Source organism: Aspergillus welwitschiae, assembly GCF_003344945.1.
Source record: "Aspergillus welwitschiae strain CBS 139.54b unplaced genomic scaffold BDQ94scaffold_20, whole genome shotgun sequence".
In the NCBI taxonomy this organism is placed as follows: Eukaryota; Fungi; Ascomycota; class Eurotiomycetes; order Eurotiales; family Aspergillaceae; genus Aspergillus; species Aspergillus welwitschiae.
In genome coordinates, this window is record NW_020798714.1 from 34,676 (window position 1) to 61,457 (window position 26,782).

General features: G+C 49.0%; 8 protein-coding genes across 8 annotated transcripts; 5 read left to right on the forward strand and 3 right to left on the reverse strand.

The window, feature by feature from the left end:
- Positions 1 to 1,052: 1,052 nt before the first annotated feature.
- BDQ94DRAFT_160119 (dehydrogenase) lies at positions 1,053 to 1,931 on the forward strand (the record flags this gene model as incomplete). Its single annotated transcript, XM_026769171.1, has 1 exon — positions 1,053 to 1,931. One exon carries the CDS (start codon positions 1,053 to 1,055, stop codon positions 1,929 to 1,931), a length of 879 nt encoding a protein of 292 aa, XP_026625081.1.
- A 1,856-nt stretch (positions 1,932 to 3,787) lies between these two features.
- Positions 3,788 to 5,242, forward strand: BDQ94DRAFT_179848 (serine/threonine-protein kinase; the record flags this gene model as incomplete). Its single annotated transcript, XM_026773488.1, has 4 exons — positions 3,788 to 4,008; positions 4,075 to 4,591; positions 4,694 to 4,697; positions 4,728 to 5,242. 4 exons carry the CDS (start codon positions 3,788 to 3,790, stop codon positions 5,240 to 5,242), a joined length of 1,257 nt encoding a protein of 418 aa, XP_026625082.1.
- A 588-nt stretch (positions 5,243 to 5,830) lies between these two features.
- Positions 5,831 to 7,047, reverse strand: BDQ94DRAFT_171325 (polysaccharide lyase family 1 protein; the record flags this gene model as incomplete). The annotated part of the gene is made up of 2 exons (XM_026771726.1): positions 5,831 to 6,237; positions 6,306 to 7,047. The coding sequence occupies 2 exons, from the start codon at positions 7,045 to 7,047 to the stop codon at positions 5,831 to 5,833; spliced, it is 1,149 nt and encodes a 382-aa protein (XP_026625083.1).
- Positions 7,048 to 8,463: 1,416 nt separating this feature from the next.
- On the reverse strand, positions 8,464 to 9,679 carry BDQ94DRAFT_171326 (uncharacterized protein; the record flags this gene model as incomplete). Its single annotated transcript, XM_026771727.1, has 4 exons — positions 8,464 to 8,810; positions 8,899 to 8,976; positions 9,037 to 9,084; positions 9,151 to 9,679. 4 exons carry the CDS (start codon positions 9,677 to 9,679, stop codon positions 8,464 to 8,466), a joined length of 1,002 nt encoding a protein of 333 aa, XP_026625084.1.
- Positions 9,680 to 14,917: 5,238 nt separating this feature from the next.
- BDQ94DRAFT_171327 (major facilitator superfamily domain-containing protein) lies at positions 14,918 to 16,180 on the forward strand (the record flags this gene model as incomplete). Its single annotated transcript, XM_026771728.1, has 1 exon — positions 14,918 to 16,180. One exon carries the CDS (start codon positions 14,918 to 14,920, stop codon positions 16,178 to 16,180), a length of 1,263 nt encoding a protein of 420 aa, XP_026625085.1.
- Positions 16,181 to 18,722: 2,542 nt separating this feature from the next.
- Positions 18,723 to 21,089, forward strand: BDQ94DRAFT_160123 (FAD/NAD(P)-binding protein; the record flags this gene model as incomplete). The annotated part of the gene is made up of 1 exon (XM_026769172.1): positions 18,723 to 21,089. One exon carries the CDS (start codon positions 18,723 to 18,725, stop codon positions 21,087 to 21,089), a length of 2,367 nt encoding a protein of 788 aa, XP_026625086.1.
- Positions 21,090 to 21,779: 690 nt separating this feature from the next.
- Positions 21,780 to 23,729, forward strand: BDQ94DRAFT_179850 (putative C6 transcription factor; the record flags this gene model as incomplete). The annotated part of the gene is made up of 3 exons (XM_026773489.1): positions 21,780 to 22,673; positions 22,743 to 23,032; positions 23,080 to 23,729. 3 exons carry the CDS (start codon positions 21,780 to 21,782, stop codon positions 23,684 to 23,686), a joined length of 1,791 nt encoding a protein of 596 aa, XP_026625087.1. The 3' UTR covers positions 23,687 to 23,729.
- Positions 23,730 to 23,768: 39 nt separating this feature from the next.
- On the reverse strand, positions 23,769 to 24,993 carry BDQ94DRAFT_179853 (NADP-dependent oxidoreductase; the record flags this gene model as incomplete). Its single annotated transcript, XM_026773490.1, has 1 exon — positions 23,769 to 24,993. The coding sequence occupies exon 1, from the start codon at positions 24,783 to 24,785 to the stop codon at positions 23,769 to 23,771; it is 1,017 nt and encodes a 338-aa protein (XP_026625088.1). The 5' UTR covers positions 24,786 to 24,993.
- Positions 24,994 to 26,782: the final 1,789 nt, after the last annotated feature.

Here is a 26,782-nt window from a genome sequence, read left to right on the forward strand (position 1 = left end):
TCTCCATCTGCTCTAAGTCGCCGTGAGTGTTTGATTGAATACAAAATTTAAACGCCCCCCGCCTCCGGTGTTGTTACTTTTGAGACTAAGTATATTTAAACATATCATGGTAAGAAAGGCCCTTCTTTTAAGATCCAAAGCTGAATACTAGTACTACTTTTATATATAAATTTTCCACAGATTATCATGTGTTTCATAGTAATTATTCTTGGTCCCTATTATTCGCCTGTGAATTTAATTCTTATTCAATTAATGGCCTGACTAATTCAACACTGATTCTATAGCACGGTTTCTGTCCCTTTTGCTACTGGTACCGGACCGGCTATGCGCAGAGCAGTATCAGAATTAGTTCCCCATGCTCCCTCTAAACTCAACATGCCTCACGTCCATGCGTTTGAACGGAAGATCCTAATTGAACATCAACCGGGACGAACGGGTCATTTTCACACTCAATTTGATGGTGTTTATCTTACTTCAATTTCTGTGGAGGTTCATTGAGTTACTGATGAATCCCGACAGTCAGTAATTGTTCTGGCGCACCCGTAATGGTCTATTTCCGTTTTCGATTGAGCCGAGTCTTGCAGCTGACCAAACATCTCAACAAGCTGCTCAGGCTACCTTGTTCAAACTTGAGATAACCCCTTGACAAAGCAATACCATGCCTCCCACTGGAACCAAAATAGTGTATATAACCTTATTGAACACGATACAAAGAGGCCATGAAAAGGTAATGGTGGCACCCATATTGATGGGAGAAGAACAATAGCAAGGCGGTCTGGTTCTTCCCGCCACCGCATTCACCCCGGCTTCTGTCAACCCAAACGCCTCACTCGCTCTTGATGTTCCATTGTCGCTCTCTATAGGTCCGATTGTTTCGATTGGCGCACTACATTTATTTCGCGCTTTAGCATCACGTCTTTGTTCACCAATAGCTACTTGATACCTCTGGCGTGTGCTAGGAAGCTCAATGACTTTATATACCCTGCTCCTGCTCGATCTTCATAGATTGCATTGCGTGGATATTTCTGCAACTTCCCCCCGGTACAAAGAAAATGACTAAAAAGCTTACTGTCCTCATTACCGGCTGCTCTGATGGCGGTCTCGGCTCTCATCTTGCTCTCCAATTTCAGGCAGCTGGATGGCGCGTCTTTGCCACAGCTCGAAATTTGTCCAAGCTCAAGGAGGCCAAGAAGTCAGGCCTCGAAATACTTCACCTCGACACCTTGTCTGATGACTCCATCTACAAGTGCGTTTCTGAGGTTAGCGAGCTAACTGGCGGATCACTTGATGCGCTAGTCAATAACGCTGGCGCTGGATACTCAATGCCAGTCATGGATATTGATATTCAGAAGGGACGTGATCTTTTCGAGCTCAATGTCTGGTCCATCATCAGTGTGTCGCGGGCCTTCCTTCCTCTTCTTATGAGATCAACCCGCGAGGGTGGTGCTCTTCTCGTTAATCACGGCTCTCTCTCCGGAACCATTGCAGCCACAGGCCCATTCGCAGGTGTATACAACGCCTCCAAGGCAGCGGCAGCCAGCTTTACGGAGAATCTACGTTTGGAGCTCCGGCCGTGGAATATCAGAGTCATAAACCTGCTAACGGGTGCTGTCCGATCAAATTTTCATGTCAATGCGCCACGTTCCGAATTGCCACCAGATTCGCTATTCAATATTGCCAAGGATGTAGTTGAACAGGCTATGGATAATTCGGATGATTCTGGTGATACTGATCCTGCCACATGGGCGCGGGAGATTGTGCAGGAACTCAGCAAACGCAGCCCAGCATATTGGATCTGGCGTGGCAGGTTCTCGACGTTGGTGAGACTCGGTAACATTCTGCCACTGGGATTCTTTGATCGCATTATGAAAAAGATGGTAGGACTGGACGTGATCGAGCAAAGGGTTAAGCGACGACGGTCTACTTCTTAAGGATTACTATTGTGACAGATGGATACGCAAAGTGAGTTTGAGGCCAATTAAAGAACCTATAATCCCTGTCCATATGGCTTACGGTGAATATGACAGGATAGAGGCATATTATTCTAGGTCAGAATTGCAATATATATGTATATTTAATTGTCTCAGTGGTTGCCAGTGATTGAAGAGTTCAGCTATTGGTGATATTTGTAGCAAACCTGCTACTTAGTAGTATCCTTCATACGGTGACAATTAAGACTAGCTATACAACGTTACTTTTGGACATGGTGGCCAAAGTTAGCCATTTGCTGACTGGCCGACTCCCGTCATATGGATAATAATATTATTCGAAATTTAGGGAAAATTTCATATAATAAGCTACAAGTCATTGGAACAAATATGTCACGCTGTCCAAGTGGCGCTCTGTCTACACAGCCTTGCTTGTGGTCGTAATTAAGTACATATCGAACTTGGTTGGAGAGCGACACGGATATGTATGCAAGGACTTAACAGCAACATAGCCTGGGCTATTACCTCATAGAAGCATTATCTGCATATAACGAAGAGTATACCAATTCGCTCAAAAAATGTGTAAAAGCCCTGCCAGGAATTGAGCAAGGTTGAAGGGCGCCTGGTTATCATAAGTCAAAGGCGCGAGCGCCCTCAACACCGCGCTGCTAGTTCCCTTGCCAACTTCCCTGAATAGTGTTTCGCTTAGCATCTTGTGCCTCCATGAGATATGATAGCTATAAATGTTCTACTCGATACGGCATATTCGGTAGCCCAGCGAGAGGATCATTTATTGAACACGGCAAGTCGTAGCATATTGTGCATTGTAAATATAACGCAGATTGCCGCCCTCACGTTCACTATTCCACAAACGGCCTGTTGAAATAGGTACATTGATCTATTTATTCAACACCGAAGCAAGAGTATAAGTGTAAACTTAAGTGCCCAGCGACTCGTGCATGATATCCTCCCAGCACGACTGTCCACTTACAACGGCCATAAACCCAGTTATCTTCGCATGCTGTTACGCCAGTCACCCTTCGCTTTGACCAGTCTCTCGTCTCTAACACGCCGCTTTCAGCACGGTCTTCCGAAGCCGTAGTCTCGAGCAAAACAGTTTTAGGAATTTTCAAAATTTGACCTGCGACTCCCAAAGGGAATCAATGAAATGTTCCATCGGGATTAAGCGCCTACGGGTTCGCATTGGCGGAAAGAGTATCGTCCGATTGATTTCAGGACTGATGAAAAGTTTCCGGATTATGTGTCGTGGTGAATGATAGTCCAAAAGCAGCTGAAGGTCACATAGGCTTTGCAGGGGATGATGTCCAGTTGATAAGCTCCCGAATGTATGAAATTATGGCCCATAGTAAGCATGTGATCCTCATCGGAATTATTTTGGCATCAATATTCCCGGCCCTGTTTCACACCGTCAGTCGTCGGGGACATTTTAGTCATAAATCTTCTAACGTAACTCCCGGCCGCACCGGCCATCCGCCCGCGCCGGCCACCCAGTACACCGCGCAACGCGTTTCTACATGCAACCACTCTTTTGATCAAGGCTGTGAATTAGCAATGAGTAGTACAATGATTCTGGGGCGGGCGGCCGGTGCGGCTGGGAGTTACGTTAGTCAATATCGGACGATAGGCCACTACTTGAAACAAGTACGCGCCATAAGGCGCGTTGCGCAACAGGGCTCGTCCAAACCGAACGGCTATAAATGTACGCCCGAGGCGCTGCCCAACGCCGCTTAGGTTCAACTATTCAGTTTCTATCGGAGTTTGCGAGGCGTCCACCGCAACTCTACTTTCTAAGTATATTACGCTCGGCAATCCTAGGGCAGCGATTCTCCGTTGCGACTATGAGTATCTCGCCTCCTCCCACACCCCCATCAAGGGCGGTAACGGACGATGAGTGGAGGTTCGAGACTGTCACACTACCATGTGAGTGGGTCGAGGATTACCATCCAGGTGGCTATCACCCCGTCGTCCTCGGTGACGTCTTCAACAACGGTCAGTACAAGGTCATCCGGAAGCTCGGTGAGGGCTCATACTCAACGGTCTGGCTCGCCTGTGACCTGAGGTAAGTTTTTCTGTTGCGTTGTCTGCCCGCCGCGCTCAAAATGGCCGTTAATCAACCCCCTTCCAGGAATGGCGGATATGTCGCTCTAAAGATTCTTGTGGCCCAACTGCCTGAATCGACAGCCGAGCTACACATCCTACGACACATCACTGGAACAGCACCGACAGAAGCTGCGAAGCATGTCACGAGATTGCTAGGCGAGTTTGAGCACCATGGTCCGAATGGCGTCCACAAATGCCTAGTATTTGAGCCCATGGGTCCGAATGTGAATTCAATGGTCGAGGAGCTGCCACAATTCAAACCACGGATGTTTGGGATGAAGGTACGGTATCCGCTCTGGATGGCGAAAGGCATTCTGAAGCAATCATTGGATGCTTTGACGTTCCTGCATCGGAATGGTATCGCGCATGGAGATTTTCAACCAGGAAACATCCTCTTCACTTTAAAGGATCTCCGCTCCACACCCGAAGACGTGCTCCGACAAGAGGAAGATGTAGAAGCTGAGTCAATCTCGCCTCCAGTACAGAGACTGGATGGCAAGGAAGATAAATGGGCGCCTCGGTATCTATGCGTTGCGCAGTCTGTCGCCCTTCACAAATTACACTGAAGGCTTCAATGTCAAATTGTCCGATATGGGCGGCGGTCAGTCCCCCCTGCTTTTAACATTTTACCCCCGTTCTTGAAGATCAGTTGTGCTCATTATTGCCCACCATGAACAGCATATTTCTTTGCAAGTCCCCCAACAAACACCGTCACTCCTCTCGGCCTTCGGGCTCCTGAGCTCATTCTTACCGGAGTCGTTAATAACACCCTTGATGTTTGGAGTTTTGGTTGCCTTGTTTTTCAGCTCATCACTGGAGAGCCGCTCTTCTGCGTTCCACCATCCGAGTATGAAGATGATGATCATCTTCTCTCCCTTACAGAACGGCTCGGTGCCCTCCCCGATGAGTTATATAGACATTGGAAGACCTCCTCACTCTACTTTACGCCCGATAGGAAGCTGTCCAATTGTCAGATTGGGGCAGTCGATCCAGGAGAGGAACCGCATATGGTAGAACAGATATCCATGGAGGAGCAATTCGATTCGGCGGAGCCCGATATTGATGAGAAGGAAGCCGACGAAGTGAAGACACTCATTCGATGGATTCTACAATATGATCCTGCAAAGAGGCCATCTCCGGAAGAGATTCTGTCTCATCCATGGTTCCGTAACATTGGTGCTGGGCGCATTTAATAGCAGGGACTCCTTGACAGATAATACTCGTGTTTGCTGTTCTTCCCATCTGCCAACTACTAGCTTTTCGCTTGAAGATTATTTTGTGCATCGGACTGCGGGACAATATCAATGGACAATCCGAATGCGTATATGAACCCTACGACTCTGTTTCATTGAGCATGGCAACATTCAGCCAGCATTTGTTACATGCTCAGAAACCCTCAGCTATCAAATTTTGGTCGTGTGCCTAGAGAATATGAACGCACTCTCTCTTCTCATGGCGGTGATTGTAGCCGATTAATCCTAACAATATACTACTAGTACTGCGTTTCTTATGGTCAAAACGAGTGGATAAGTCCTAGTGCAGCTGTAGATCAAGTCTCCCTCTACCGTCCCGTGAACTACACTCGATCCTCACTTTGCATAAACAAGTACGTCCTTGAAGATAATTACATGAACCATTACCTTTCTCAAAACTTAGGTCTTGCATTAGTTCTAAACTTTATCATACTATGTTCTCGCGTGCCAGGTGGATATATTCCATGATAAGGATCACGCTCAACGCGTGCCGTATGCTTCTTCCCACGGTACATGTTCTGGTGCCGCTTAGGTGCTGCTCAGGGTATTACCAGCATCCGAAGGAACGGTACTCGCAATCGAAGATGCAGATGCAGCAGATACAATGGGCAGGTTCTCAAAGTCAACAAAGAATCCATCGTCATCATAACTGAAGGAACCAGAGCTGGTGTAAGCATTGGTCACACAGTCTCTTCCCAAGGACGTCTCGCATTGGCTAAGATTGGCCGACTCGGAGCTGAATAGCTGACCGACAAAGCCGCTCTGAACAATGGTGGGGACACTGTTGAACACGTTGCCCTCAAAAAGGCCCATACCGTTGTCGGTCCCTTCGATGGCGTGACCGCTGTTATCAGCCCAGACACTGTTGACTGCGTGGAAGAGTGTATTGCCACTGAGAGCGGGACTGCGCCCGGAGGTGTAGTAGACGTAGTTTTCTAATTTTGCGTTTAGTTTATCTGCACGTTCAACTATCAGGATGCGGACCCAGCCAGTTGAAACTCACTGTAGAAGGTGATTTGGTCACTGGAGCCGACCAGCTCGAGGCCCCAGTACGTGTGTCCATCACAAGTAGCAGAGTAGTCAGTCTTCCCGTTGATGAAGCTATTGGAGATGGTGATGGCGTTGTCACTCTCCTGGCCAAAACTATAGTGCTGGCGGCCTAGTGAGGAGGTGGTGACATGGTCGATCCAGATCTGATTAGTGTCGGAGAACGTAAGAGCATCTCCTCCCCAAACATACTTCGGGTTGAGGTTGGTGATTTCGATGTTCTGAATGATGATGTTGGAGACGCCCACGAACCGCAGGCCCTTGCCATTGAGCACAGCGCCTGTCCCTTTACCGACCAGAGTTTTGTCTGATGCGACATTGATACCCTGGTATCCTGCAACGTCGATGGTCACGTCATATGTCGAGGTGTCCCCGCATCCCCCAAGCGTGTTAAGTATAGCCTGTCCACCATTATCCGGTGTGCAGTCATAGATGTTACAAGCCTGATAAGTTTTGGTGCCCTCAGAACCGACAAAGTCGAAAGTACCCTCGATAACAATGTTCTGAGGCGAAGAGGAGGTGAGGTACTCTTTCAGCTCGTCGATAGTTGTCGGATAGACAGGGGTCGCGTCGCCTCCTCCCGTCACGCCCGCTGCGAAGCCGGGAGCACTCCCCGAGACAATAGAAGACTGCGCTGCTTCGGCATGATGCGCGAAGGCCATCACGGTCACGAAGGTAGATAGAAGATCGGGCCTCATATTGAAAGTGCGACGTATGGCCTGGAGAATTTTTATTGAGGTTGACTGTGTGAGTACCCGTGGACGATGGTCCGTACAATATATTTATGTCACTAGCATGTTGACGAAATATAATTTACATCCGTTCATTCTGGTGACTGTTGCATTGAGCTGCTATATCGAAAACATCATCCGCTTGGCTGTATACCCTGTTATTTCCCAGACGAAAAAAATTGATTGGGTGTTCAAGTTAGATCCACCAATGTGTTTGCAGCAAGTGGGCATGTATTCTACATGCCAGCTGCAGGATTGAGATCATGTCACTGTAATTATCCGCTAGGCAGAGTGTCAACTAAAATAGCATAGGGGTTGAAGCGCGATGCGGACGGTGCTCCGTGCCAAACGCCGGATCCCTCGCGTCGAGTCCCGGAAATCCCGTGTCTCATCAATGCCCCCACCAGGCACGGAAGCTCCAGTCCGAAACTATCTGACCCAAAAAACTCTCTTCGCCATTCAGCTCGATGAATGTAAAATTGTCGAAGCTTCTGGTGCAGCTGAACTAGTCGCGGTCGAAAGCACTTGCATAAACCCAGACCCATAGCGTACTACTAGTATCCTCCGAGCGCAGTATAGGGATAGGATGGCTCCCTAGGTAGAGAGTCTATATGCCGTGATAGTTAGCGGGGCGCCAAGCAGAGACTTTCACCGGATTGTCCGGCTCAGGGGCATCTCAAAACTAACAGCTTTCAGTTGCTTGAGTATTGCCCATGCAATCCAAGGGGAGCTTCTCCCCTTTCTTACGGATCTACTTGTCGGGACCCACAGGCGTGGATTTTAACATTGATACCGTCATTGCTCACTTCATATTATCATCTTCGAACATGTGCGCATGAGCCCACCGGGTAGGCATACTTGCAAATTGATTCTATTATTTAGAGGCTAGAAAGAGCTCTAAGTGGCAGGAGAGGACTGACTATACTAAGTCTGGTGTTCCACATAAGAGCCATAAGTGCCAAGACGTACCTAGAGAGCCCCTGTGGGGAATGCATGTATCACAGTGCCACAGCACACTCCCACCTATGTTGTCACTACTATCGCGCTATGCCTAGTTAATGCCGGTAGACACTCGGACTGTCCACCTAATCCGGGAAATTATGGGATGATCTTGATCCCCCATTACGAATGCGTCTGGATATCAGCTTACCATCGCTTTCTTGGCATCCGACTCCCGTGCCAATGCTGAATTTCATGTTACCCATTGTCCGTAGAAATATTACTGACGTGAAAGCTAGGGTTAATCTGGTTTGCTAATTACTATTGGACTGGACGAGTCAGGACGAGAACACCATTTTTCGTATCGCAGGGCAGTTCCTTCATTGGATACGGGCCAACCATGACCTTGAATATCCCAAATAACCGGTTTATAAAGAGACAGCTTCAGGGCCCCTGCCATCCTGACCTCCCCAACCACTCCTCAAACGCACTGGCCCGTACTCCAAGATCCGCCCAGGAGCAATCCTCCTGGGGGTCCATGGTCCCATAGCAAATCTTCTCATCCGGCGCAACGGCAATCCATTCCATCATCTGCCTGATGTCCTCTTCATACCCCTTGCCAACCGTCCTTGCAACTGTGGCGCCCCACTCATCCAGAGTGATGGGATCGAAGATTGCCGGTTGAGATCGCATGGTCGAGAACATGGCTGGGAGATCGGCGAACCGGATCCTAGGGCCGACCACGGGATAGACTTTTGATGCGGTCCTCTCGGGTCCCAGAGAGAAGACTTCTACTTCAGCAATCACCGTTAGTCACTACCGCAACGTAAGACGGGGAAGAATGTCGTAATGGATTCAACATGCCAGCTGCATAAACACCGATATCATAGCTTGGATCTGTCCAGTCTGCGGCTTTATTCCCGGGAACCGGTGGACAAAAACGGACGACCCCGTCTCCTACACAACACAAATTATCAGTATTGCCGCAAGAATACCCGTAGGATCGTATTTGCCTACCATTTCGTCGGCAGTACTGCACCCACTGCATATTCGTATAGAACAACCCTTCGTGGGACATATCATGTCAGCCTACGTCCTGGAACATGGATCTCCTTGACGTGAGCGACTCACCGGGCCGTAAAACCGTCACAGCGGCCAACTCGCTCTTTGCAAGTTGTTCGATCTGATATTTATGGTCGAAATGGTACACCTTCTGGAATCTCCCCTTACTCGCCTCCGCAAGATTGGGTAGACTGCTGATGACGAAATGATGCACTTGGGATGTCTTGGCGGCGGCCACGATATTTTTTCCCGCTACCAGTTCATGCTTGAGGTCCTCTTCGGTTTCAATCATTTGCCCGGGAAGGCGATTATTCGTGACAGCGAACACGCCCCAGACCCCGTCGAAGGCATGCTCTAGGCTTGTGACGTCATAGACATCACCAGACACGAGCTCGAGTCGGCCGGCGGCTTCTTCTTCTGGATAGAGGGCACGGAGTCGTTCTGCTTGGGGGGAGCTAGGATCGCGTGTCACGGCACGGACGCTGAAGGGGGCTGGGTGATGCGGGTTTTTGTGTAATAAGCCGCGGACAACTCCGCTCCCTTGGTTACCCGTTGCGCCCAGTACGGCGACAGTGCGGGGAGTTGTCGATGTTATCATGGTTGATGGACAGGTCTTTGGCTGTAATATTGATGCGCGTTACCGGTCAATAGTGGGAAGAATCCTAGAAAGACAGATGTGATTGAATTCCGGGGCCAAACACGACTCAGCCTCAGCACCTCGAAGAGGATAACTTGGCCAGTCATACTAAAGTGGATGCAGATCAAGCGCTCGGAATTACGGAACGGAATGTGCATAGATCGGCGAAAGTGTCATAAACGTGTGGGTAACCCCCACCCTTCAAGCCAACCAGGAGTCATTCATGGCCTTGGGCGCTCAAGAGTGCCGGAATAACTAACGTAATCGGACAACGAAGCGGCGCGACAACGAGCCGGCGCGGGAACCCTCATCGCTTCGAACCTCCACAACACGCGACATTCAACCTTGCTTAATTCAATCAATATTAAAGCTATTCAAACGTATGGAGGATCTTTCTAGAGATAGAAGACTAATACTTGCCTGCAAGACCTTTAATCGCGGTCAATTTGCTACCAAGAAAACGTGTGCAGCAGCATTTAATATCAAGATAAGCACTTTGAAAGATCATTTAAATAGGATCAAGTCTCGCGCTGAAATAGAGGCAAATTTAAGAAAGCTATCTAATAATAATAAATTAGTATTAAAGCACAGAATCCTTGAATTAGACTCACGAGGCTATCCACTTACTATTATAAAAGTATAATATCTTACAGAGATCCTTTTATCATCAAAATCAAAGTTAAAAAGCAACACTTTTATCAGCAAACACTGGGTTAACCGATTCATTTAACATCACCAGGCTGAATTGAAATCTAAATATACTCAACATTTTGATTATCAACACGCGAAGTGCGAGGATGTTGATATTATAAACCAGTGGTTTAAATTAATACAGAATACCATATAAAAATATGGGATTCTTGAACACGATACTTATAATATAAACAAAACGGGTTTTTAAATGGGAATAGCTTCAACTGCAAAGATTGTTTACAGTACTGAATCCCATGAAACAAATACAAGATTTATACAACCTGGAAATCATAAATAAATTACTTTAATTATTATAATCAGTACTGTAGAAAGTATACTACCTCCACAGATTATCTTTACAGGCAAAATACAATAAGAAAAATGGTTTGAAGCTATTCCCAATAACTAGCAGATCAGTATTAGTAATAATAGATGGACGAATGATAAACTCACGTTTAACTGACTTCAGTATTTTGATATATTTACAGCTTTAAAAATAATAGACTAGTATCATCTTCTTATTCTTGATAGCCATGGAAGTTATTCAACTATCAAATTCAACTAATATTATAAAAAAAGATTGATTATTTCTCTATACATGCCACCTCATTCTTTCCATAAACTTCAACTGCTTGATGTCGCTTGTTTTGCACCGCTAAAGATCCTGTACGGCTGTTAAATCAAAGATACAGCTGACCAAGGCATCTACCATATACAGAAAGAGGACTTTTTATATCATTTTAAAAAGATATATATAAAAATCTTTAATACAGCGAATATAAAGCAAGGATTAGCTGCAACAGGGCTTATTCCATACAATTCTTAAAAAGTATTTCAAAATCTCAGAAATTTAAATCAAATACCTCCACCACCTTCAATATCATTATCTAATTAATTTATATATCTCGGTAAAACACCTTTGACTCTTTATCAACTAAATCATCAGAAAGCGGAGATCGAAACACTGCAGAAAGCTGGATTATTATTACTTATTACAGATCAAGCACTCAAAAAGATGTATAAAGATGCAGATATAGTAATACAGAATGCTGTACTACTTTAACACAAATTGAATCAACTTCGTGCAGTTAATCAATATAAAAAGAACAAGAAGAAGGCTTCAAAACACTTTCTACAAAAAAAAGACACATTAGATGGCTCTACTGCATGTTATATTACTCAGAAAAAGAATATTAAAGTTATACAGATGAAGAACACTCAACGTCGGCTACCACGCTGCAGTAATTATAACAAAGAAGACCATAATCGCCTCAAATATCCAGATAAAGTCAACACCTAGTTTCTTTGTATATAAGTTGTTTATTTAGTGTTTAATTGCTTCAATTTGAAGCGATCGTTGCAATATGGTAGGCAGAACGGTGGCTTGTTTAAAGTATTGGGGATCGCCGCGCCGGCTCGTTGTCGCGCCGCTTCGTTGTCCGATTACGTTAACTAATGCTGCTTACCTACGCATCTGATTACTAACGGACTCGCCGTGCCGAGGCTGTGGTGAGCTGGTCGGAAGTGGGCAAGCGACACTGCCGATGAAGCTTTTTGGAGAGAAGTGTGATTCTGACTCAAGCTGCCCAGTACTTTCGAAGAGATTGATATATAGAGCTTGCTCGTCATACTTGTCAATGAATGTACATTTAGCTTCCCTTTGACGCCAGTATAGTGATGAGGCAAAATTATGAATTAACCCACCCGTAAGCGGAGAATATATATCTAGATCATCATTATTGGAAAAAAATAAAAGCGGAGCCCGCACAAAGGCAACTAACCCTGAATACAGGGGAAATTTATGTATTTGAGCTCCCGTGGTCCTACTTATCAAGCCCTTAAAGCTTTTTCTGGTGAAGGGCCTCACCAGGGGCTTCTTTCTGCTCTTAACCAGGGCTCCATGGACCGACACTGAGGAATTGATTGGCTTCCAGTAGACTGTAGGCCTGACGTAATGCTTAATATACGATTCGACGATTTGCTTACCCCCATGCAGGCCTCACATGTATTATGCTATATGCATTTATCATGGATGGCATCCTGCCTCCCGAGAGGCTGATATGATCTTGCTGGCTCACGACAGGTAAGACTACATTCCTCCGTCGTGTATGGAGATAGACGACGGTGGAGCCCTGTCATGCGTAACATTGTTTCCTGGCGTGTTTGTAGTAAGCAACAGTACCAAAGGTTCTTTCCGATGTACCTGGGCTATGCGATACTGAACGAATGATGGACGTTGGCATTCAAGCTCGTACGAACTGAGTTGTGGCCATGAATGCGTTTCCCAAATGCCCGCTGCGCCCCTACAACAGCCACATCATGGAATCAAGCATGTTATTTCTATGCCGACGAGGTGTACAGAGGTGATTCGGGGTTCCCTGATTCTGATAGCCGGATATGAACAACTAGTTACTTCTTCGATTCTGCAGATGGAGCTCGAGATCTGACACACCGAACATTCGATGATGTTTATATATGAGATGTAACCCAAGCATATGTGCCCCTGGTTAGGAATGTATTAATTCCTCATCAATGCTGTATCCATGGCTTTTTCGTCAACGCTTGTGCGCAAATTGGATCATCCAATTGCAAGGTACGGCACTCAGCGCGAGAAAGTGAAGTCGCTGTCTTGTAGTGTCGATACCTGCAAGACTGCTCGCAATGATTAGATTATGCAGTGATATGTCTCTCGTATATGACCCAGGTATGGCTGTTCCTCTGCTGTGGGAGAAAGTGACATTTCTGTTATTTTACAAGGATATCTGTATCTGCGCAATTGTTAGCGCTCTGAACAAATGAAGGTGAAGTGGCTCTTACTGTAAATCCTCCAACATCTTTCACCAACTGGCCTGTTACTCCATTGAAAGTTGGCTTGAGTAATGGCTTATCATTCGACGCTATCGGCCCGCGTCTTGGGATGCATTTGACTTGGTACCGAGAAGGTTGGAGTAGTGAGAAATGATAGAAAGACGAGAGAGTCCATACGGGTATTCTTTGCATCGATAGCGAATGTCCGGGTCTTTTTCGTCCATGACTGTCCATTTCCTCCCTCTCGTGAAACTTCTTTCCTCCTCATCGTTTCTTTGATATCTCCTGGCGCCACGGCATTACACCTGACTCAATTGCTCCTCGACACGCAAGGATCAAATATGTACAAACACCAAGTATCGAGTCAATTAAATTGATGTGTTCCCTGCGATTTCGGTCGCAGACTACCCGTACTAGGGTTTATCTTAACAGTCAGTCGAAAGACGGCTTGACCTTGCGAACAAAGCACCCGCGTAGCTTTAGTTTGAAGAAAACAGCGATTAACGGATACATAGTCAAATAATTCTATTTATGGCAGGAAGGGCTCACATGAAAAAACCAGTCGAATAGGGTACGTCCGGGTAGCCGATAGCAATGGCCCTTGGAGATAATTGATCGATGCCACTCTCGAGTCTATCATTGGATTCTGAAGCAACAAAGGCGCCTTTTACCCACGTAGCTGGACTGGCAGATGCCAGGAAGGAAGCCCAAAGGTTTTGAGTATTGAACATATTGACTTATGTTTGTTTCGACGACCTTGTAATAGCCACAGCTCTTGCGGAAATAACACCACGAGGTAGTCATCCAGGTTTGACTATCACTCAATTGAGATTCCTACTCCAATCTGAGAATTTGCATTTTCTGAATTCCCTGGCCGTACATGATAATAGAAGTGAGCGATCGATGTTGACGTGAACTTATTGGGTATTCGATCCGGCTTAATGAGGTCTAAGGCCAAGTAACAGTAGTAGCCTAGTAACAAACTGGCTGTAAGTCAAAGAGTAACCTACCCGATCTCAGGCAAATAGATTGAGTTTCAGTGCTTGTAGGAGCGTATTATCCCCAACTACGGTAGCAGAAGTATCCTTTCGACAGATCTGAAGGCCGGAGCTGGCATGCACAATATGCACGATATCGGTGCAGGACGGCCTTCCCGACATGGTGCAAGCCCTTGGCTAACTATATATCCTATTTCGTTTCAGTAAAACCAAAGTAACAGGGCCCAACAGTTACGATCAGACAGAGGCCTGTCTTGAGTCTGTGAGGCTTTTCCATCTTCAAGACTCTGTGCCATCAGAAAAGGCCACGGAACCCCGAGGTTCCGATGTCAAGTGTACGAAATTTTACAACCAGAGTCATGATGACTGTAGCAGCACTCCAGCCCCTCAAAAATTACACCTACTCGGCTAAGCTTGCTTATGCACTATAGTACTGCACATACGGTCAAGGATGTTTCGGAGTAAAGGGCCGGGGCCGCATATCTTTTACTACACCCCCTCGGTTATTATCTTGCAGCGCGAAGGGCGGAAAGTTGGAGGACCTGATTCATTCAGGACAATGTAGTGCTTCGGCCCAATGACGGCACACACAAGACCCCACTGGCGAGTTGAAATAGCGCCTAAAAGACGTCTGATTATTTACACTATCCGGCTCATCTTACAATTGTGCATATCTGCTTTTCTGCTCGGAAAATCCACCATGACCAAAACCAGCAGCGATGATGTATCCCAAGCTCAGATTCCTCTTTCCCCTCCCCCAGTCAAACCACCACCCGATGGGGGCCTGCAGGCATGGACCCAATCTGTTATGGGCCACCTGGTATGCTTCAACACCTGGGGCTATCTGGCCAGCTTCGGGGTCTTCCAATCGTACTATCAAAACGAGCTGGGGGTGTCTGAGTCCGCCATCTCGTGGGTGGGGTCTATTCAAATCTTTCTCATCTTCTTTGTCGGCACTTTTTCCGGCCGAGCCCTCGATGCTGGCCTGTTCCGCCCTGTCTTCTGCGCTGGTGTTCTCCTGCAGGTGCTGGGGGTCTTCATGACCTCGCTTGCCACCCGCTACTGGCAGCTCATCCTCGCCCAGGGACTCTGTACGGGGCTGGGGAGCGGCTTGCAATTCTGCCCGACCATGGGCCTTGTGGCCACGTACTTTGACCAACGACGCGTCTTCGCGGTGGCATTTGCCCTGGTCGGCAGCGGGACAGGGGGAATGGTGTTCCCCGGCCTGGTGAAGGGCCTGCTCCCAATTATTGGGTTTGGTTGGACGATGCGTGTTGTGGGATTCGTCATGCTCGCCACCAGCCTACCTGCAATAGGTCTCCTACAGGCACGACTCCCGCCGCGCAAGTCCGGGCCCCTAGTGGAGCTGGCTGCCTTCCGTGATCCTGTATACACGCTCTTCATTGTGGGCATCTGGCTCAACTTTTGGGGCATGTATTTTGCTGTGTACTACCTGGGGGCGTTTGGGCGTACGGTCATCGGCTTCAGCTACTCCGAGTCCACGAACCTGATCATTGTGTTGAACGGCGCAGCCGTCGTGGGCCGGTTGGTCCCCGCATATTTAGCGTCCTTTCATCTGGGTCCGCTCAATACCATTATTCCCCTGGCGGTGGCCGCCGGTGTGCTGATGCTCTGTTGGGCGGCGGTCCACTCGTCTGCGGGGCTGTACGTCTTTGCAGTGTTATACGGATTTTGCGCCAACGGGCTACAAGGCATGTGGCCACCGACGCTGTCAAGCTTGATCACGGACCTGAGTAGGGCTGGAACACGGATCGGCATGGGGTTCACAATAGTGAGTTTCGCGTGTCTGACAGGGCCGCCATTGGGCGGTGCTCTCGTCGCCAAGGCGCATGGTTACATTGGAGCGCAGATTTGGGCGGGCGTGGCCATCTTACTGGGGGCCTTGGTGCTTCTCGGTGCGCGAACAGCCAAGGTGGGCTGGCGTATTCCAGTCAAGGTGTGATTGGTTATGTTTGAGAATGAAGAGACCCGGTGAGCTTGTTTATGAGGAGGCTTGGCGGACGGAGAGAGCGAGCAGAGAGGAGAGAGAGGGAAAGGATGAGAGTAGCGTGTATCTACATGTTTTGACCAAAGAAACACCGTAACAGACGAGAAAATCTTTAGTAATTGACAGCGTCACCTACGAAGTTGTGCCCATTCCTGCTGAAGCCCGTCATCCGGGTTCAATTCCTCCCAAGTTCCGCTCCCTTCAGTCGTCCAGGCTTCTTGAAGGATTCCCAAAGGATTCAACCCCGGCCGCCAAGTCGCGACATCTCCTTGGCATCACGGTCATCCCGGGCCTTGAAATAAAATGCGTGACCGACCGATGCGGAGAACGTTATTGCCCTGTGAGATCTGCACCGCGACTGCATCTCCCCGACATTTTCCCCTCATCCGTGTAGCTCCATCCTCTCCCGTGCATGAGGGGAAGCCAGATGAAGACGAGAAAGGCCCAATCATCACTGGTCCTTGCCACACGGATCAATTTGCTGCTACGCGCATTCGCAGGAGTTTATGGCGTGCCTGACTAGGCAACAATCCGTAGATGCTAGCACGAGACTAACCGAATCTTGCTAATGCCTCTTTTGAATCAAGCCCTCCGCTGTCACAGGCCTCATTCAGAAGTCGCGTAAGCAGCTCGTAACGGGCGAAGGGATGTAGCTCATTTGCCTCACAAGTGAGGTGCTATACCGCAAATCACTGGTAATTCGCTAGGCATGGTAAGGGTTCCTCCGACGTGTACCTCCTAGAAATGGCTGATGATTGGCACGACGTATACACAGGACTTTCGTGTCCGCCAAAATTTGGATTTAACCACTGCTTTCCTTGGCGTCAATACATCGAAGATGCCAAACCACTGATGGGACGGACAGAGCGCAGCCGCCCCGCAATTGTCCGTCCATGCTCAGCTATGCTACAGTATATCTATTTTTATAAATCCCCACTGCACTAGATCACTTCTCCGTCCTGCTTGTATTGGCTTAACCCACCCTCCCGCTCACCCCGACCGCGGCTACATCCGGATATGAAGGTCCAATCCGATCAAGGCTGCACTTCATGTCGGGAATGCTAGCCAAGCACTGGGATGGAAACTGACCAACCCTGCGCAGGCCTTGCAGACCCGATCAACCTTGGTGGTGTGCCTCGCGGAGCCGATCTTGTTGGTTCGGAGTTTGAGGAGGACGGACGATCTGCACCTGTTCTAGACCAAGACTTCAGGCTAATAGACAAAATTGTTTTCACAGAGGGCCAAGGAAATTGCTTCTGCAGGAGTGAAGGAGCCCAGACCGGGCCCTCAGGTAGGGCTGTGCCAATACTGCTCCTCAGGCTTAGTTATGTGGGGTGCCTCATACTGGATGTCGGAAACGATCGCAGTCGATATATCCAATTTAGTTCTATGTATTAAATCACTAACCTATTGGGGTAGTAGACGGAAGCACAATTATACGCCGTACAAACATGGTACAGGACGAATTCTGTTGTATGTCGACAACCCTGCAGGAATTCTGAAGGGCTGCTTAGGCGTATAAGTGTACCGAATGCTTCTTTATGACAACTGCATTGTGACATATTCCTTACTCAGCAGCTTTCCGCCCTCCCTCGCACACTATAGAGTCTTCCAATGACCTCTCTCATTGTGCGGACAAGCCGTATGTTTGTACCGGTGCGTAGTACCGAGGCCAGCCACGTGAGCCAGTCTGGAGCCTTGAGTTGCTATTCCTTTCTGACCGCCGTAGGATGCATGTTCCATATGTGTAAATGCGGTATGCTCAAAAATGATGGATTGATCACCATTCATTCTGCCCGGCACATCCTAGGTCAAACAACGGAGGGTTACATTGTAGTCCGGCGGAAGGCGTATCCGGGTGTCGTGTAGGAAAGTCCACCAGTCGCTGAATCGAATGGCGTGGTTCGTCATTATGATTATGGGAATCAATTTTGTAAAAAGAGCGTTTATTGCCGATAACTTCATAACTCTCGGCACGGTTTCCTTCTTTCAAAAGGATTACTCGTACTCGGCATTCAGTGTCCTCATCACGAGAGGAAGATCGGCAGGTCTCATGCGGTGCATTGATGGCGCATTGATTGCGAATCCCCTTTTGTTTCCTCCTCAGCTTACTGCTTGGCAATATAGACCGGCAGCGGAGCTAAAGGATGAGGGGGTGGCCTTCGAGTCCCATGAACGTTGCAGATGGCCACGAGCTGACTGCCGCATTGTATTCGGACGACGGGATCTTGTGCCTTACGGTCAGCTGTATAATGTGATTATATGGTAATACAGAGATTTAGAGGGGACTTGAAGGTGCTTGTGGGATGGATGTGCAGCATAGTCTAAGAATAGCCCTCATCGTCTGTCCTGTTTTGGAACAACCTGCTCTAGCGGAACGATTGGCTATCCACCATCCGGTACTCATATCTCAAAAAGATAAATACTTTCTTCATCAGGGCACCTGTAGTGCTAGCTTGTCTATAATCGAAGAATCACTCGTGTCTGACATTCCACAATGGGCTCATCATTATCCTCGGTTTCCAATTCTTCTACCGAAGACATTGTCATAGTAGGCGCTGGCGCCAGTGGCATAGCAGTGCTTCTTCGCTTGATCGAACATGCTAAGGATGGCAAGAAGATTCCTCCCATCATCGTCGTTGAGAAAGCTTCACCTCCTGGTCCAGGACTGGCATATTCTGCCGCTTGTACCGGGACCATCCTGAACATGCACACGGACACAATGGGTCTATATTATAACGACCCCAAGCATTTTACGAGATGGAGAAGCGAGCTAGCCAGTGGTCCCTTCCCGTCCCGAAGCCAATATGGAGAGTACCTGGAGGCGATGTGGTCCGAGATACTCTCGCAAGCCCAACAGATGGGCTTGGACATCTCAATCATCCAAGACGAAGTATCCGACATTGACCGTCATGACGACAGTACCTTCACCTTGACACTGACAGGGGGGCGTCGCCTTGCTGCCCAATCTGTCGTGTTGGCGCTGGGGAATTACACCTCCACTCTCAACACGCACCTGCTGAATCAACCGGGCTTCTTTCCCAGCCCGTGGCCAACCTCTCAACTAAAGACCATTCCCGCCGATGCCTCGGTTCTCATCATCGGATCAAGGCTCTCCGCTGTTGACGCAGCGCTATTTCTCTCCAAGAATGGCCACAAGGGCCCGTTGACCTTCATGTCGCGCAGTGGCCGCCTTCCCAAAGTCCAGGGCGAGCCTGAGCCCTACCCGCGCCGTTACACCCTTCACACCTTGGCCCGATACATCGAATCCAACCCAGCGGACGGTCTTGTCAAGCTCACAACCACCCTTATGGATGAAATTGACGGAGTGAACAACGGAGATTGGACCTGGATACAGAAGCATGCCTCACCGCTCGCTGAACTACGGGCAGACCTATTCGCGGCACAGGGAGGAAATGTCCATTGGCAAACCGTCCTCCGCCACACGGCCCCAGTAATCGAGCGTTACTGGCACTGTTTGCCTCTAGAAAGCCAGAAGCTATTCATGGCCAAATTCTTCACTCCTTGGATGCGATATCGTCACGGAATGCCGGTGCAGAATGCGCAAAAGATACTCAACCTGATGGAAACCTCCCAACTTAGTGTCGTCGCAGGAGAGGCTGTCCACTGGGATGAGGGTGAGGGCGCCTTCATCGCCCAGACTACCAGCGGGCCCATAGAAGCATCCTATGTCATCGAAGCAACTGGACAAGAGAGTCATCTCGATCGCATCCCATCTCCGCTCGTCCAGTCCGCTGTCCGAAAAGGATTATTCACCCCACACCCGATGGGTGGGGTTGACGTCGACTTCCACACCCTCTGTACATCAACACCCGGCCTATACACGATGGGCTCGTTGACCCGCGGCACGCACTTCTACGTCAGCGCCATCGATCGAACGGCTGCCCATGCGGCTCGCATCGCCGACGCACTGGTCGGGGAGCCCCCTGCCAGACCTGTACATATCGCGATCTTTCTCGGTGCAGACGTGGCCTCGCACCTGATAGCCAGTGACCTGGTCCCCCTGCTTCTGGCCGAGGGCCATATGCCTTTCCTCTTTTTGTCATCCAGCAAGCAGACACCTTCCTTAGAGGAGTCTGATAGTCGACCTTTCGACCTGCGCAAACTGGAATTTTTCGAACGCGAGCTTTTCCGCAAGCATCTCTGTCCAAGATTGAAGGAACACAGTTTCAAAGGCGCACGGCACATGACCGTTGAGCAGATGCAGACGGCATACGGGGTCCTTGTGCAAGAAATACCAGACACGAAGGGTGCCTCGGTCGGCAGAATGTTGCAAAAATACTTCATCGACGTCGGCATATCACTGACATGCGCCGAGGCACCCGACCAGGATGTTATTGCTTACTTATCCTCTTCGTCGCGCTACCTTCTAGCATTGGATGCCGGCGTCCTCTCGGCTCCTTGGGACAGCAAGAAAGCTGGAGCCAAGTTTGGGTATACCCTTCGTGAATTCCATGAAGACGGTAAGTTAGGAGACGTGATTGATCGCCGGACTACTCCCGTCGGGGAGTCCGCGGCCATGCTGACAGGTGTGGGCAAGGAGTATGCGCTTGGAGTGCAGATGGCTGTTGATGCAATTAAGCTGGTGAGTCGGGGAAAGCCTTTGAGCGACGTTGCTTGTCCTCGATCTAGCGATACTTCCCGCCATTGTTATTTGTCCGCGGAGGAGTTGTGGAAATATTGTCATGAGAGAAGAATTGAACTGGTGGATGATAAGAGGGTTGTGGAAATGCTGGTGGAGTCATTTGCCCCGCTGGAAAAGAGGGAGGTGCTGCGAAAGGAGCTGGACGGGGTGGTACAGGAATGGTATGCGAAGCAAGAGGTGAGAGATTCAAAGGAATAGGTGAATCAAGGATGTACTACTCCTTCCCAGAATACAGGGGAATAATGTAGTGTCGAAGCAATAGTCAACTCTTAGCCTCAATGGAAGATTTCTGAACTGAACCGAGTTCTATTCACGGGTGGAAAATGATTTTTTTTTTTTTTTTTTTTTTTTTTTTTTTTTTTTTTTTTTTTTTTTTTTTTTTTTTTTTTTTTTAGCTACTACCTATCTTTAGATTAGGGTTTTGTAAGCACCCCCTGGAGCTATAATGTCCCAGTAACAGTAATCGTAGCAGTGGTGATTTGGAGAGTAGTAGTAATCTCTAATTATGGTTCCCTGAAATATATATTTGGGAATGTGGCAAGGACGATCTCAGGATTACTAGTATCGTCATCAAGTTGGTGAGACGTTATCGAGAAACAGTGGTACAAGTTGGAAGACGACTCAATCATCTCAGCGTGAGAATCTCCAGCAGCCAGAATTATCTCCCCACAGCACAAGAAATCGATCCCTCCTTTTTTCCTGTTTTAATCCCAACGCATGAACGCATCGTTTTTCCCCAACTGACACGGATAAATAACGTTCCGATGAGCCGTCCACAAAGAGTTTAGCGTGGTCTCCTGCTCTCCGCCGACAGTCCATCACAAATGCCGGACGATGATCAATCATATCTAGTTGTACTGCGAGCACCTCAAAGGGTCGACTTTCATTATGCACAACCGTCGGGCTAAACGCTCATCGCTGGCCTGCTTGCCCTGTCGCTCTCGGCATGCCAAATGTGATGGGAAGCGACCGAGCTGTACGCGCTGTGGCGAGGTCGGCCAGCGGTGCAGCTATGCCCCTTCGCGGCGCGGTCTCGTCTCCCGGCACACACAAAGGACAGATTATCCCATGAACCATGGGAGCCCGCAACAAGATACCAGCACATCTGGGTTCGGGCTGAGTACGATGTCGTCCACCCCGGCAGGTATCCCACCCAGGTCGGCCGTGCTCAATGTCGATCTGGGTGACCCCAGTACGGACGGTATTCCTCCCTCAGGGAACTCCTCCCGGTCGGAGAAAATTGCAGATGATCCCTTGATCCACTCCTACTACAAAGACTTTCACATATGCCATCCATTTGTCCCACCACGGAAACATCTTGTAGAACTATGTCGAGACCCTCGCACAGAGCATGCACTTGCACCCTTAATTGCCGCTATGCGCTTCATGGGAAATATCTACAGTGCGCGGGAATGGTCGGTCCCGCTCAAAGACACGGTCGAATCTACCCTTTCCCACTTGTCACCGTCTGATCCGATTCAAGTTCAGTGTCGAATCTTGTACTCCGTAGCCTTATTCTGGTATGACTACAATGCCGATGCGCAGTTACAATTGGACCAGGCAGCTCAGATCGCCATTGACCTGCACATGTTCAAGGCGGAATTTGCAGCGTCCCAGGAAGCCAACGACCAGGTATTGAGGGAATCTTGGAGACGCACGTGGTGGATGCTGTACATTGTAGATGCCTACTACGCCGGCACCCTGGGAACGATGAATTTTAGGGTCATGGATCTTGATGTGACCGTCGAATTGCCCTGCGACGAGTCCGATTACGAGTTGGGGGTAAGTGCGAACGCTCTCAATCCCATTTACCAGTACTGGGTTGGCTCATGCTAGATGTTGAGTTGAAAGGTTATTCCCAACCCCAGGACTCTTGAGGATTTCAATCAACGTGAATTTCTCTCCGACGATGTTCACTTCTCCTCTTTTGCATACCTCATTGGCGCCGTGCAGTGCGCCGCATCTGCAATATCCATAACCCCCAAAGTGGCAACTGTAGAAGACTCCATGCATGTGATCGAAGCGGTTGATTGTGGCTTGGATGGATGGCGACTACTATTACCCCCGGAGCAGAAACACGTCATCAAGGCAGATGGGGAGATCGACGAGCTCTTGTTCCAAGCACATCTGCTTATCCATGTGTAAGCTTCACGTTCCTTCCTTGCAAGTCCCGCCACTCACTAGCTAGATCCACTATTGGCCTCCATCGTCCGTTGTCGGCCCTCGATTTCAATGCCATCGAGAACGTATCCAGCTGTGCCCGGGAGCCTCCCCGGGACACACCCACGCCCGATCTAGTAAACGTCCATACCATCCGCGTCTTGCGGGCGGTCAAGGCTCAGATCGGTCTCCTGGCTTTACCGGCCTCAAGATTTCACCACACACCTTTCACCACATGTATGGTCAGCGAGGGGATACTGGCGCTTCTCTCCGCTTGCAGTACTCTTCTCAAGGGGAGAGATCTTGGCATCGCAAGAGACCAGATCCGGATGACGCTCGGGTGTCTCAAGGTCCTGGGAGAAGTCTGGCCGAGGACAGCGAGGAATGTATTCGAGATTCAGACGATCGCTCGGTGTGTCCTGGGCCTCGGGCGAGGTCCCACTGATCAGGGTATACTTGGAGCCAGTGGTCTGTCGTCTTTCGGTGCAAACGAGGTGGATCCAAAACCGGTCACCGACAGTCTGTCGAAACACGACAACGACCCGGGCACTTCCGTCTGTGCGATTGAAGATCTCTGCGGCTGGTACACTACTGAAGCAGATGAATTTTCATGGGGACTGATTGATGGATTATGATTGACTAATTGGTCATGGCACAGAGACCAAACCTAAATGAGCCGATAATAGGATTTGGCATTGACAGTCCAACAAGAATACGTCAGACGGCAAGAATTACCTTCCCACGCCCATACGCCCTTCCATTTGCCATATCATACGCTTCACGGGCTCGAGCAAGTGGATAGATGTCTGCGACGAGAGGCCGGACGGCTCCATGACTTGCCGCTTCGGCAAGGTAGTGCAATGCATCCAGACTGCCCCTGACAATGAAGAACAGCGCATGTACCCCGGCCTTGCGAAGTCCACGCTTCTCATGCTCCTCGACGAAGTTGAAGCTTGCCGAATCCACTGAAATCAGCACTCCTGTGTCAGCGACGTATTCCCAACACTTCTCCAATACTTTCCCGCCAACGGCATCGACGATGACATCGAACTCCCCGCGACGCTCGTCCAGCGTGCTATACTCCACGACCTCGTCGGCCCCAAGGTCTTGAAGAAAGTCGCGGTTGCGGGCATTGGAGCTGCTAGCGGCGACAACTTTTACCCCTGCCGCTGCGGCCAACTGCACGAGATACACGCCCACCGCCCCCGCGGCACCAGTAATTAGCACAGAGTACTCCTTCTTCGTAGCGGAGTGGGTCGTGAACTCTGCCACCGTGGGTCGGGGAATACGTGCGTGCTCAAATAGGGCCTCGTAGGCAGTTTGTGCGCTGAGGGGGATTGCTGCCGCCTCGGCGAATGTTAATGTAGAGGGCTTCCGGGCTACCTCCTCCTCCTTGACGATGGTGTATTCAGCCCAGGTAGCTGCCCGGGCAGCATTGGTCATGCCGAAGACCTCGTCGCCGGGCTTGAACTGGCTCGTGGATGAGAACACCTCCACCACAATACCGGCCACATCGTTGCCCAAGATGGCATATTCGTGTGTGTAGGATTCCGGCCAAGTGAGCATGTCCCGAATGACGGTTGTTGCTTTGACGCGGATGAGAAGCTCCCCGGGCGCAGAGGGCACCGGAATGGGGACATCCCGGTCTAGCCGCAGGGCGGTGGATGGCGCCGGGTTCGCTGGTGAATAGGGTGTGGATGTCGGTGAAGCAGGATGAAGACGGATAGCTTCCATGATGCTGGCTGGGGAAGGAGATGAGGTGGAAGCTTTCCCAGAATTGCTTTCACCGTGGGTCAACTTATAGAAACCTTGCGGTTGGTGGTTGCGTCACGTGCTTGTATAGCCTATGAATAGGCTATCGGATACGAACGTCTAGGGGGCCATCGCATCCAATGAAGACCGATAGTTGAACCCCGCTTGCGTTAGTTAAGAAATATTCTAGGGACTATCTTATATGTGTTGTATACTGCTCGAAGTTAGAGTCGATTCTTCAAAGGATGACGCGCTGAAATGGAAGTGCAAAAGTGCACTGCGGACCGAAGGTGGCAAGATAGCATGCCAAGAAGATGAATAGGAAATTGAGGGTAGTAGAAGGACAAAGAGACCCCACCATCAGAAACTACAAGATGGTTTGGAGACCATCAGTGCCGGTTCTAGCAGGGGTCAAAGTGAGGCTTCCTGCGGGGAATCATGGTCGGCTATGTTGACCCCGAGTCTCAAGGTCCGCCTGAGGATGGCACTTTGCAACTCCTGTCATCCGCCACACGCCATTCCTTGTACTCTGTGGTCCTGCAAGAACTGTAGACATTCGAGTATGCTGTCGAATAGCGATATCTGAAGGCAAGCCTAACCTGTACGACCGTAAAGGAACGGGGGAGAATATCAGCAATTGATGACGGGAGTCTTTGGCTTCGGAGGAGGGTAAACCTTCGCCGTCTCTATACTGAGTGTAGTAGGAATTCCTTAGAGCTTCTCTCTAAGATTGTCCTGCAGACCTTTGTACATATGCACGAAAGATTCCATAAAACCGGAATGCAGTATAGAGAACAAAATTTAAATCCTTTTTCAAAGTTTATATGAAATCACTGCCCCTGAATCTCGCTGGATAGAAAACTGCTAGTATGTACTAGAAAGAGAAATCTTCTTCTGGCTGTTAGTAACTTACCAAGAGTAACGTGACTGCATTAAATTTGAGTATAAGATATAACTACTACTATCAGCAATTTACAGGAGTGGTTTTCTGAATTTAGAGCCCGCCCGGGGCTAAGGATCCTTCTTCTTCTTGTTGTTGCAGCTGCCAGCATCAAGGGACTACTGGATCTGCCCCAGAACAACGTATAGCATAGTCCATGATCAGGGTATGGTGCGTCTGTATCCCTCAAACGTAGGTTTGCACGCCACAGGCTCGGAAGGTAGGGTTTGTGGGCACTAATCGGGGATTCAGTGAGAATACCTTTAATAGGTATATACCACTGCATGAGGGATAGCCTCTTCGTTCTGCTTGCTCATGCTACGGGTTATGTGTATTTGCAGTAGAGTCAACTACAAGACAAAGCACCATCGAGCTGTCACCACCCTCTAGTAAACAGTATAAAGCTGACTTGGCACACATCTATACATAGTATTTAGTAGAGTGGGAACCGGTGAGTTAGTGCTCACGCCATGTTCTGTTTCACTCGATGGAAGATCGATCACGTTTAATTTTCCGCGGATGCACAAGCATCGAATGTCCGTAATCCACGTAGGCCAGCTAAGCACAATAAAACCCCTGTGTTGAAGGGCAATGATGCTTTCAGACTGATGACACGGGGTGCAGGGACATGTTTCATTCGGCACTGTAAGTACGCTAGGCTGCGGCTGCGGCCACGGCACAACAGTGGCTGGATAGTGACTGTTCTGGAAAGCTCTGCACAGCGGCTGCACTTAGATTGAGGATGTTATTACCATCGAGCGTCGCGACACCGGACATTGGGTCTGCGAAGGGGAATATCTGTGCTGCCCCATGTGGCAGTTGTCCATAGAGCGCCCACGTAAGAAAGGGACTTCTAGCAGCAAGCGCGATAATTGCGTTGAAGAGCCCTTAAATCCGAGTCCCAGTTTGGGAGCAAGGTAAATTGCTCTTGCCTGCTTACGAACCATGGCAGATAGAGCCTCGTATGTCATGAACTTGTTGCCTGAGGGTGAACAAGGCTTACTGGTAGACTTGTTTTGGTGGGGGGGGGGGGGGGGGG